The 12,947-nt window shown below is 37.1% G+C and overlaps 1 protein-coding gene across 3 annotated transcripts in view; it reads right to left on the reverse strand.

The window, feature by feature from the left end:
• LOC108290099 (cytosolic beta-glucosidase) overlaps positions 1-12,947 on the reverse strand; it is a 127,624-nt gene that overhangs the window by 56,237 nt on the left and 58,440 nt on the right. For all 3 annotated transcript variants that reach the window (XR_001819431.2, XR_001819430.2, XM_017509816.2), the window contains exon 4: positions 12,392-12,515. Coding sequence is in view for 1 of the 3 variants with exons in the window: in XM_017509816.2 (XP_017365305.1) it covers positions 12,392-12,515 (124 nt within the window). In the remaining 2 variants the exon portion in view is untranslated. The remainder of the gene's footprint in view (positions 1-12,391; positions 12,516-12,947) is intronic.

The raw sequence follows: 12,947 nt of genomic DNA on the forward strand, positions 1-12,947 counted from the left end.
AGTATCTAGAAGGTCACAAAATTCTTAGGCTGGCAGTATCCCAAAAGATCAGCTAGTTCAATGCTTTTATTTTCCAATTAAAGAAACCGAGGCACAGAGCGCTTAAGAGATTTTATACACGATGGCTTTAAAACTCTAGTGTATATTTAAATTATTGTTGCCCCAAACAGAAGTTTAATATCAAAAGGATATAATTAGAGTTCATGCATATTCCAATGCATACAAATTGTTTAATATAGAATAAGCAATCTGCCACTTCTTTAGAAGTCAAAAAAGCACAGTGTTGGTATAAGTCTATATTTCATTGAAATTCCCAGTAGTAAGTAATTCAGCTTTTCTGCTAATCTAGGCTCAATCTCCTTATCAGTTATTAAACATTTACTGAGCACTTACTGAATGCTGAGTATATAGCTCAAAACTCCAAAATTTTATGCTGGTTAGAATTTTGTCTGTATGTACATTTCTTCTGCCTATGAGTTCTTATACCTTTTAATAACTTTCATTTTCTCCTGAAAATGGTTTTCTTCTTTTTTTTCAAGGATTATCATGAATATTGTCTTCAAGAATCAAAGTATCTCTCAAGTTCCATATATTCCATTTTCTTATTCAACAAGTATTTGTTACAACACTGCAGTTAGAAGCCAATGAAGTGGTCATGACATCAATGTTTAATGTTTTTAATCATAATATTGCTGCTTTTTGTCTACATTGTATCAGGCTCACTATTGAAAAAAATAAGATAGGATGGAGTGAATCGGTAATTCACACAATTAGGAGTCTGTGAAAGTTGGAAGAAACAGTAATTATAACACTGTAGAGCAACTGACCAATATAAACAACACTGAGCTATAAAAAGATAAGATGAGAAGACTACAGAGAGGAAGCTTATAGAGCTGGTGAGGTCAGCACCACCTAAAGTCTGATAATCAGCACTGCAAATCCACCGCTTCATTTCTTCACTGCACCGAGAACTAATCCCTACTAATAAACAAGATCTTTATTTACAAAACCTAATGTCAATGTATTAATTTACAATGAAGAATACATCTTTCCAAACATCGGAAAACTCATGTTAAGTTTCCTGAGCTGAAAAACTAACATTTAACCATCTACTTCTTTGGATTCTTTCCATGAGCCCATAGCTATCCAATAGAATCCTTAACACAGTTATCCAGGCAATGCCTGTGAATCACTCTAAAGTTGAAATCTACTGGCCTCATTCAAAGACAGTGCTTTTTCACTCCCAAGATGACTAAGAGGCAGATAGTAATCTGGTTATTCTGGGGATCAGGGAATAAGAGTTAATGTAGACAGATGCTTGAGGACCACTTCATCTACACCCTGGGGGAAACCTGAGAAATTCACCATGCTTCAATTCTAGTAGCCCTCTAATCACTTGAATATTCCAACATGGCTCTCTCCTGAAACAGTTTTTAAAAATCATTGTGGAATCCTCCCTGAAGCTATGTAGGGAACAGAAAAAATAGATACATCAATAAATAATAAAAATCATTATTGAATTATTTCTCTTCTACCTCTTCCCCTTTTTCTAGTTTCCATTCAGCCACTATTCCCATTGGAAAGGCTACTTTTTTTTAGATAAATTATATTTCAATTGTTTTCCTTATTGGTCTTTTTCACAGTTATGATAACAAAAACTGAGCTTCTGCTTACAATTAGACTACACATTTCCATGAAAAGAAAATGCAAGTTTAGTTTGAAATCATCTGAATTTTTTTCCCCCCATTTGTTTATTTTATTGCATTTTAGGTTTTGGGGTACATGCGAAGAACATGCAAAATTGTTGCATAGGTACACACGTGGCAGTGTGATTTTCTGCCTTCCTCCCCATCACCTACATCTGGCATTTCTCCCCTTGCTATCTGTCCCCAGCTCCCCACCCCCCACCGTCCCTCCCCTATTTCCCCCCAACTGACCCCAGTGTGTAGTGCTCCCCTCCCTGTGTCCATGTGTTCTCATTGTTCAACACCCGCCTATGAGTGAGAACATGCGGTGTTTGATCTTCTGCTCTTCTGTCAGTTTGCTGAGAATGATGGTTTCCAGGTTCATCCATGTCCCTACAAAGGACCCAAAGTCATCGTTTTTGATGGCTGCATAATATTCCATGGTGTATATGTGCCACATTTTCCCTATCCAATCTATCGTCGATGGGCATTTGGGTTGGTTCCAGGTCTTTGCTATTGTAAACAGTGCTGCAATGAACATTCGTGTGCACGTGTCCTTATAGTAGAACGATTTGTAATCCTTTGGATATATACCCAGTAATGGGATTGCTGGGTCAAATGGAATTTCTATTTCTAGGTTCTTGAGGAATCGCCACACTGTCTTCCACAATGATTGAACTAATTTATACTCCCACCAACAGTGTAAAAGTGTTCCTATTTCTCCACATCCTCTCCAGCATCTGTTGTCTCCAGATTTTTTAATGATCGCCATTCTAACTGGCGTGAGATGGTATCTCAATGTAGTTTTGATTTGCATTTTCTGATGACCAGTGATGATGAGCATTTTTTCATATGTTTGTTGGCCTCATGTATGCCTTCTTTTGTAAAGTGTCTGTTCATATCTTTTGCCCACTTTTGAATGGGCTTGTTAGTTTTTTTCTTGTAAATCTGTTTTAGTTCTTTGTAAATTCTGGATATCAGCCCTTTGTCAGATGAGTAAACTGCAAAAATTTTTTCCCATTCTGTTGGTTGCCAATTCACTCTAATGATTGTTTCTTTTGCTGTGCAGAAGCTGTGGAGTTTGATTAGGTCCCATTTGACTTCAAACTATACTACAAGGCTACAGTAATCAAAACAGCATGGTACTGGTACCAAAACAGATATATAGACCAATGGAACAGAACAGAGGTCTCAGAGGCAACACAGCATATCTACAACCATCTGATCTTTGACAAACCAGACATAAACAAGCAATGGGGAAAGGATTCCTTGTTCAATAAATGGTGTTGGGAAAGCTGGCTAGCCATGTGCAGAAAGCAGAAACTGGACCCCTTCCTGACAACTTACACTAAAATTAACTCCAGACGGATTAAAGACTTAAACGTAAGACCTAACACCATAAAAACCCTAGAAGAAAATCTAGGCAAAACCATTCAGGATATAGGTGTAGGCAAGGACTTCATGACCAAAACACCAAAAGCATTGACTACAAAAGCCAAAATAGACAAATGGGACCTAATCATATGAATTTTTTTAAAGGTTGTATGTATTCTTAAAATTCACTGGACCTGAGGTGGTAAGAGACCTTAAGTAATTATCACTTCAGAGTAGTTGAAACTGAATTTAAAAGCCTAAAAGGAAGTCCACCAGTTGGGGCACAGCATATATATTGGAATACTACAGACAGAAAATATAGTGGTTTCCAGTTAAAAAGCACAAGGGAAGATTCTCTGAGGTGTGATTGAACTGCTTCTCACATGAGCAACTCCCTGAAACCTGTTCTTGTGAAACAGATACACCAGGTTCTATGTTTCTAAGATAATGTGTCTGATAAATGGTTTAGGTTTCTGATCACATCAATATGTGCCTCACTGGACAAGTGCGGTGAAATAGCTCGTCAAAAAACTTACATAACCTTACATAGATAGATAATACACAGATAGATAGATGGATACATACATACATACATGTATTTCTGTGTGTGTGTATGTGTCTGTGTGTGTGTGTTATTCTGGACTTTATTAAGCACTATATTAATCACTTGGTCATAGTTTTCTAAAAACCCTTAAATTTATCACACTTTTATAGCAGTAAACAAAATGCAGGAAAATAAATCCATAAAATCTGAGAATCTAGATTTGGAAAAGACCCAAATAATGAGCACCAACCCCTTTCCTTGGCAGTGGAGAGTGTTGAGGTCCAGATGATGTATTTTGACCAAAGTGATGGATGTGTTCAGAGCATATGTAGGTATAAATGATCTCATTTTATTTTCACAACTGACCTTGGGTTAGTTGGGTTAATCAGAACAGACGTTAGGATTAGTCCCATTTCACAGATGAGGAAATTGACATTTAGAGAGCACTAATGATGACTTACCCAAAGGAACACCACTAAAACACAGAATTCTGTTCATCTTCCCTCTCCAAACACTGCAGACTTTCTACTTGAATGTACACTACTCTACCATGCTTCTCAGTAGGAAGGAAGGGCAAATGGCAAGTATGCGGCTGATGGAAGTAGCAGGGAAAAATAAGTGAGAAGGGCATCTGACGTATCTCTCTTTAAGGTTAACTCTGTAACCTCTGGCTGTCTGACTCTAAGTGTGATCTACATATGTAGACTAGTCGGACACAAACATAAGAAATTATTTTCTTCATGACTTTTCAAATTCCACAAATAAAACTACCCTATATCTAAGGGAAATGAAATCAGTGTGTTAAACAGATACCTGCATTCCCATGTTCATTGCACCATTATTCACAATAGCCAGGATATGGGATCAACCTAAGTGTCTACAATGGATGAATGGATAAAGGAAATGGGGAATACAATGTCGTTTTCCGCAGATTTAGAAAAAAAATTCTAAAATTCAAATGAAACAAAAAAAAGAAAAAGAAAAAGAGCCCAAGTAGCCAAAGCAACCTGAAGCAAAAGAGCAAAGCCAGGGAAATCACGTTATCCAACTTTAAACTGTGCTGCAAGGCTACAGTAACCAAAGTGGCATGGTACTACTACAGAAACAAGCATACAATGAAACAGAATAGAGAACCCAGAAATAAAGTTGCACATCTACAGCCATCTAATCTTCAACAAAGTCAGCAAAAATAAGCAATGGGGAAGGTACTTCCTATTCAATAAATGATGCTGAGATAACTTGCTAGCCATATGCAGAAGAATGAAACTGGACCTCAACCTTTCACCATATACAAAAAAAATTAACAACTCAAGATGGATTAAAGATTTAAATGTAAGCTCTCATAAGTATTGAAATTCTAGAAGAAAACCTAGGAAATACCATTCTTAACATTGGCCTTAGCAAATAATTTATGACTAATTCTCAAACGCAATTGCAACAAAAACAAGAATGGATAAGTGGAACCTCATTAACAAAAGAGCTTTTGCACAGTTAAAAAAAAAAAAAAAAAAAAAAAAAAAAAAAAAAAAAAAAAAAAAAAAAAAAAAAAAAAAAAAAAAAAAAAAAAAAAAAAAAAAAAACAAACAAAGAAACAAACCAACACGTAGGTCACAGCGGCTCACGCCTGTAATCCCAGAACTTTAGGAGGCCAACGGGGGCAGATCATGAGGTCGGGAGATCGAGACCATCCTGGCCAACATGGTGAAACCCCGTCTCTACTAAAAATACAAAAATTAGCTAGGCATGGTGGTGAGTGTCTGTAGTCCCAGCTACTTGGGAGGCTGAGGCAGGAGAACCACTTGAAACAGGGAGTTGAAGGTTGCAGTGNAAAAAAAAAAAAAAAAAAAAAAAAAAAAAAAAAAAAAAAAAAAAAAAAAAAAAAAAAAAACTTTCAACAAAGTAGACACCCTACAGAATGCGAAAAAATATTTGCAAACTATACATCTGACAAAAGTCTAATATCCAGATTCTAAAATAAGCTTAATTCAATAAGCAAAAAACACATTAACCCATTAAAAAGTAGGCAAAGGACATGAACAGACATATCTCAAAAGAAGATACACAGGCAGTCAACAAATATGAAAAGACGTTCAACATCACTAATCATCGGAGAAATGCAAATCAAAACCACAAAGTGATACCATCTCACATCAGTGAAAATGGTTGTTATCAAGAAGTAAAAAAAATAACAGATGTTGTCAACGCTATGGAGAAAAGGAACACTTACATACTATTGGTGGAAATGTAAATTCATCCAGCCACTATGAAGAACAGTTTGGAGGTTTCTCAAAGTATGTAAAACAGGACTACCATACAACCGAGAGATTCTACTACTAGGTACATATCCAGAAGAAAACAAATTGTTTTACCAAATATGTATATCACAAAATACAATTCAACATTAAAAAGAATAAAATGCTGTGATTTGCAACACGGATGAACATATCAGACATTATGTTAAGTGAAAGAAACCAGGCACAGAAAGACCAATACTGCATGATCTCACTTATATGTGGACTCTAACAAAGTGGATCTCGTAGAAGCAGAGACTAGAATGGTGAGAATAACATCTAACACTTTAAGGCGTTCAGAGCATTTGTAGACATGAATGATCTCATTTATGGGGCTGGGGGCAGGAGGATTCAGGAGATGTTGTTTCAAAAGATGGAACATTTCAGTTAAATGGGAGGCACAAATTCCAGAGATTTCTCCTACAACATGGTGACTATAATTAATAACAATGTGCTATATTCTGTTAAATTGCTAAAAGAGTAGATGGTAAGCATACCCACCAAGCACAAAAAGATGATAATATGTGAGGTAATGCATGCGTTTAGGCATTTTGGATTGTATTCATGTTTTGAAACAACATGTTGTACACAATTAATACAATTTTTGACAATTTAAAAAATTGAAAAACAAAAATTGCACACTCTGTATGCTAGCACCCACTAGCCATTCTCACACTCAGCCTTTGAACCTCGTTCTTTCTCTGTGTTCTGACCTGACCCCTTGTGGCTAGCAGCCATCCACTGCAGCCAGGAGCAGCCTTGCTAGCAGTGCGGAGTCCATCCAAATCTCACACCGCATGGCCCCAAAGCCATACAGTTCTACGTAACACAAGTTATGAGATGGACTGCTTCCTAGGGGCCAAGGTGACAAAGATGTCCTCTGAGAAGCAATAAAACAATAGATACAAAGTGGGAATCTATATTCAGGTATTTGAGTCTCTCTTCTAAGCTTGCAATGGATTTTTAATTGGTTGGTGTTTCTAAAAGGTCACCGTATTAACCTTTGAGATCTTTCCCTAATGCTTAGGATTTTTTTCCAATGCACATTTAGAAAAACACAGGTGCTTAACACATTTTGTCCAGTTAAATGGGCCTCTGTGATCTGAAATTGGCGTAGGCAGGTGGCTGCCAGGTCTGCACTACTTTGGGAAATGGATGTATTTCTCCTTTACCTGCTCTCCGTGGGAAGGGAAAGACAGGGGGAGGGAGAATGCCGACAGACAACAGCAGGGTGATTCTGTGCTCAGCATCTTGTCTTGGTGGTATATCCAAGTTGCAAGATTTATAACCTTCTTGTTACAATGTATCAGCTTCAACACTTTCAGTGAAGTCTTCAATAACTTCGATGACATCTTGCTGAGGGGTTTTGTCATTAAAAGCCGAAAGCTGGTCATTAACAAACCTTCTCTGCAATCATCTACCGCTGTGCTAACTCAGGCATGGATCTGCCTGGAAAGTTGGACTGGCTCAGAAACTTTTCAGAAGGCTGCATTTTTTTTTTAAATGTGTGGGGTATATTTCTTCAGGGAAAGAAAATATGCCTCCCAATCATTTAGTCATTTATTTCTCATTATTCATTATCTAGCCTTTCCATAATAGAACCAAATTCAACAAATATGTGTAGAACACTGCTATACAGCAGTCATGGTGCTTAGAGCTAAAGATATAATTATAAAAACAGACACAGCTCTGGTTCTCAGAGAATTCACAGCACTGCCACCCCCAAAAGAATTAGTCATCATTTTTATAGAATCCTTATTAAATGTGCCAGACTTCTTTTAGGCAACATAAGCACTATCTTGATCATTTTTTACCACTCTTTAAAAGCATCAATGTTCTTATTATCCCCATTTTAGAGATTACATGACTGATGTGGTTGCCTGTTTCAGAATTTTCCCAAAGGCTTGGGCTCATGAGGGGCAGAGCCAGGGTCTCAAACCCATGTTCTCTCTGACTACAAGCACGCTCATCTACTTCAAACAGGACTGGTCCTGGAAGAAAGCAGAGGATCGCTTTTCAGGTGGAGGAAGGATCACAAGCCAGGCTGAAAGCACACGTGCTTGGTAGGTATGAGGAACAGGTTGCAAACTGCTCGGATCCCCTTTCAAGAGAATTTAGGTGATGGGGGCAGTATCAGCCATTGGAGCAATAGCCTCTGGCTCCCCATCCTTCCTCATCTCCATGAAAGCATTTAGACTGGACAGGTATCCATTTGTGTGCATCAGTGTATGAAGCCAAAATTGCCCATTGGCTCTGGAGTATCTAGGACTGGTGTACCTGTTACTAAGGTAATAAAAATTCCTATGATATGAGAAAAGTTTAACCATTTGAACATCATTGAATCCCAAACTTATACAAAGATTCATGTGACAGAACAATTCCCAGTTGCTTGACAGCAGTTTCTGCTGTCAATGATTTGACTTTTCACCTAATCTGATCACCTCCCAGAGGGAAATAATAAATGGGCCTGCTGCTTTCTCCTCCATGCAATTCAGAACAGGAAAAGCCAGAGGATCAATGTTATAACACACATCCAGAAGTTCCTCAAAAAGAAAGAGAAACACACAAATATGGGGAAATAGTCTGCTAAAATTTGCGCAGAGGATAGAAAAATAACAAGTCTTAGAAATGGCATTTTTTTAATAAGATAACTTGGAGGTAATAGACATGTTTTTAAGAGTGCACATTTTGTAATAATAATTGTTACCGTTGATTAAGGAGCTACTATGTGTCAGGCAGTTGCTAAGGTAATTTTGCACATTAGCTCATGAAATGGAATCTCTATATAACAACCTTGCTAGTAAAAAAAAAATAAACAACAATTATCCCCATTTTTATAGATAAGCAAACTGAGGATTAGACAGCTTGAGTACTTTGTTAAAGATCCTTCATTGAATAATTTGCAAAACTGGAATGCAAATCTAGTTATATGTTATTTCAAGTTTTTGGTACACTTTACTCTTTCTGTATCTACAGTAATTAAAATATAACCAATTTAAAGGTGTTTAATACAATTAAACAATGCAAAGATTAAAAAGGCACTAGCTGATTTCTCTCTTTTTATTCTTAAAATGACATTTTTTTCTCTCTTTTTTTTCATATCCCAAAAAGAAACAGAAACATTAGCATACCTTTTAATGCTCAATTAATTTCTGTGGGATTCTACCTAAAGAGATCACTAAGACCCCCAAGCGGATCCCATTGATTCAACTCTAGAGTCATTATGTGCCTGTCCCTATGTGTGATGTCAGAGGAAAGGCTTTGTTTGTGGGAATCACAGAGCCGTCATCCATCTGACTCCCCGGGTTTTGGTGAGTTCTCACCTGCAGCGCTTCCCAGGAATATCTTCCTTGGACTGTTATTATTTTTAATTGCTCACAGGGTGCCTCTTACTAGCAAAGTTCTTGCCAACAAGATCATCAGCATTACCTTGGAGGAGTCTCAGAAAATTGATTAGGAAGTTCAGTTCTACTCTTTTGATGAAAACGAGGATACGGGGCATCTGAGTTGTGCTCAAGGTCACAGAACCTGTCGGCTCTTTCACAGACAGCATGAAGCACTTACAAAGAATACATGCAAGCCCAAAGTAACCAAACATAATGAAAAGTTTCTGTGTGGTGGGACAAATTAGCACTTTAACTCAGAGAGCCCTGAGCTCACAGATTATATCTAACATCAAATAATTAATAATAATAATAATAATATATTCAGCCTCATTCTAGGAAATACTACTTAGTACCTTTATTATCGTCAGCAAATAATGTAGCCTCTTTGAAATTCAGTTTCCTCATCTATAAAGTAGGAGTAATGACCTCATATCATTGTTTTGAGAAGGAATAAGATGATGGTATAAATTAGAATTCTTTTTGTTCAAGAAATAGAAGCCCAATTAGAAAAAGGTTAAGTGCAAAGAGCACTTTATTACAATGAAAGTAATAAAGCTCTCTTAAGAACTTGTGTGCAGACAGAACTCAGGATAAACCAAAAGCAGAGGCTCTAGTGCTGTCTGGAAGTTCTCCATGTTTCCTTTCTTTTCCCTTAATGCATGGGTATCTTCCTTTCTCGCTGTGCCTAAGCTTACGGGGTAGAGCCCAGCCACTGGTAGCTCACAAAGCAACATACATCCACCCAACCCAGTCCGAGAGATTAAGAAACTAATTGGTCACATTCTAAGTCCCAGGGAAGAACTGAAATTGTCCAGCTCATGTCCTGTGCCTACCTTTGGACCAGTCAATTATCTGTTGACAAGGAGGAGGATTGCATTCCACTTACACGGCTGTCCCTATGGTATGCATATGGATGGGGAGATGAGTATTTCTTAGAAGAAAGGGGAAAGAGAGTTTCACCACAGCAGAAATCGTTGCTGCCCACTACCAGAAAACATAAAAAAGTTACCACACCCCTATACCTAGTCCAGAACAAATACATTTATTCATATGTTTTTATTCTCAATATACACATTTCTACAATTTAAAATGTCTACAATTTTTTTAAAAAAAAGCAAAACACTTTGTCAATTACAGTGAATATAGCTGGCCTACTGTTAAGATTCAAAAGAGAACAGAGATGCTATAAATAGTAAATGTTATATATGCCTAATAAATTTCTCATCAAGTAATTTGAAGACAAACTAGAATTTCAACAAATTGAAAAACTGATTTTTTTGGTCCTAACCCTATTCTCCTTTCCTGTCTGTTAGAAAACCAAATCTTCTCCCATTTTCCACTCCTCTGTTATTTTTACATCCTTAAATCTCCTTAGTTTGAGTCCATCATTGAGTATTTAGCAATAAAGATCTAAAGGATAGTATGAAGTACTTGAAACTATTTGAACAAAAAATGAAATGCCTCTATATGATTAGCACTGAACAGAGTACCAGGCTGGGAATGAAAAAAAAAAAAAAAAAGCTATTTCTATTTATCTCTCTTTTCCTAAAAATACACAGAGCAATTTTAGGCAAGCCATTTGTGTTCCCTGTAGCCATCCATAAATCTGCCTGGTAGTAACTAACCTATTTGTTCTTCAGGATAAAGCCTGAGAATATCAATAGATTAACTATGAACAGGACCCATCTACAGGAAGAAGCGGAGTAGAATCTCAGAAAAGAAGAGATTTTCCTATCTTATCAGAAGATGAACTCCTACCCGGAAGAATCTATTTTGGGTGTAATATAAAATAATTCCTTCACTTGGATCAAATTGTAAAGATCCAATTGCTCTCTGCCAGTAAGCTCCAGGCCTGAGTGAAGGATCCAGTCAATAAATTTCAGGTTTTGAAAAAGGATCACTTTGCGTCACTTTCCAGGATCCCTTCTGGTTATTACCAGTGTAATACCGAATAATTTTGGAAAGAATAATGTCAGAACCTCTCAATTAGAATGATAAGAAATAAGTGTGGTTATCAAGGTTTTAAATAAAAGGAAATTTAAAGTCTCATTTTACATTGGATTTTGTTGCTATGACATGATTCCTTTTTAAGAAGGAGGAATTGGGCTGGGCGTGGTGGCTCATGCCTGTAATCCCAGCACTTTGGGAGGCTGAGGCAGGTGGAACACAAGGTCAGGAGTTCAAGACTAGCCTGGCCAGCATGGTGAAACCTCATCTCTACTAAAAAAAAAAATACAAAAATTAGCCGGGAGTGGTGGCAGGCACCTGTAGTCCCAGCTACTTGGGAGGCTAAGGCAGGAGAATTGCTTGAACCCAGGAGGTGGAGGTTGCGATAAGCCAAGATTGTGCCATTGACTCCAGCCTGGGAAAGACAGCCAGAATCTATCTCAAACAAAAAAAAGAAGAAGAAGGAATTAAGTTTGAGAAGCAGCAAATAATGGGAGAGGAGTTGCTAACTGGTCTAAAAATGTGTGTTACCAGTTAAAGCTTATTCCTCCATGACTGTTTTCAAATATGACAAAAATTCATATGAAAAGAATTCCACGGAGGGAAAAGAGGCACTAAATAATAACATTATCTTAAAATACAACTCACATTTTCCATATGACAATAAAAATATTTCTAACTGGGCTGCATGGTTACAGCTTAAATGCAACATACATTGATGGAAGACTCATGCCATTTTGAATTTTAGTGCACAGATGCTTAATTTGGGTTCTTTAAAAATCCTGTCATTTCATTTTTTGGTAGTTAGGATATTAAAATATGCAAATAAGCATGTTATAGTTGATCAGTGCTAATCTTTTTTGTAATAACTGATGTTCTCTCTCCCAACAGCCACCACTCCTTCTGTTCTTGTCACCTTCATCCAGGAGTCACAAAATGCTGAAGAGGAGTCACTTGTGACTTGATTCAATTTCAGGAGGTTGTAGCTAGGCCAAAAGCCTCCCCTTCCTCTTTCCTAAGTACTTTTTTCCTCTTTCCTAATTACATGGTTTTACATTGATTTACATGGATTTCAGCTTTCAAAAATCATTGGTCTTTGCTGAATGCAAATGAGAAAATTATATTAAGACTGCACAATTGATCTTTCATCATCTCAAACGGTACCTTTGAGCAGTTCCTGAAATGTCTGTCTGAAATACTCCCAGCGTTGAGTGTCATCAAGAGGTGCCGGGTCACTCTGGGGAAACCCATTCTCAGTGACATAAATTACAGGGTTATTATATGTATCCTAGAAAAAGAGAACAGAAGTTTAATTCCAAACAGATGTTTTAAAAAAAAGAAAGCTCATAAAATCAGGTGCATTACCATCTATCTTCTGTAAGCTACAACCCCAAAACTAGTTTTCATCAAATTGCACTGACCCTATTAACTTAATTTTCCATTCACTGACCTTTTATAACTAACAATGGAAAGGCAAAACTGTGCAAATGTCCATGAAGACAGTCCAATGACTCTTATTATAATGAGAAGACAGAAATATCTTTCTTCCATCAGTATCTGTTGATTGTCACTGCTCCTTAACCCCTCAGTCCTGCCAGCAGCTACATTCTACATCCCCCACGGGAGGGGTCCTGAAAAGCTGTACTTGAAATTTTAATTTCAGCTAACTGGATGTCATCCAATATAGCTGAGACTCAAAAAAAAAAAAAAAAAAAAAAAA

This window comes from Cebus imitator, unplaced genomic scaffold (genome assembly GCF_001604975.1).
Source record: "Cebus imitator isolate Cc_AM_T3 unplaced genomic scaffold, Cebus_imitator-1.0 Scaffold422, whole genome shotgun sequence".
Classification (NCBI taxonomy): Eukaryota; Metazoa; Chordata; class Mammalia; order Primates; family Cebidae; genus Cebus; species Cebus imitator.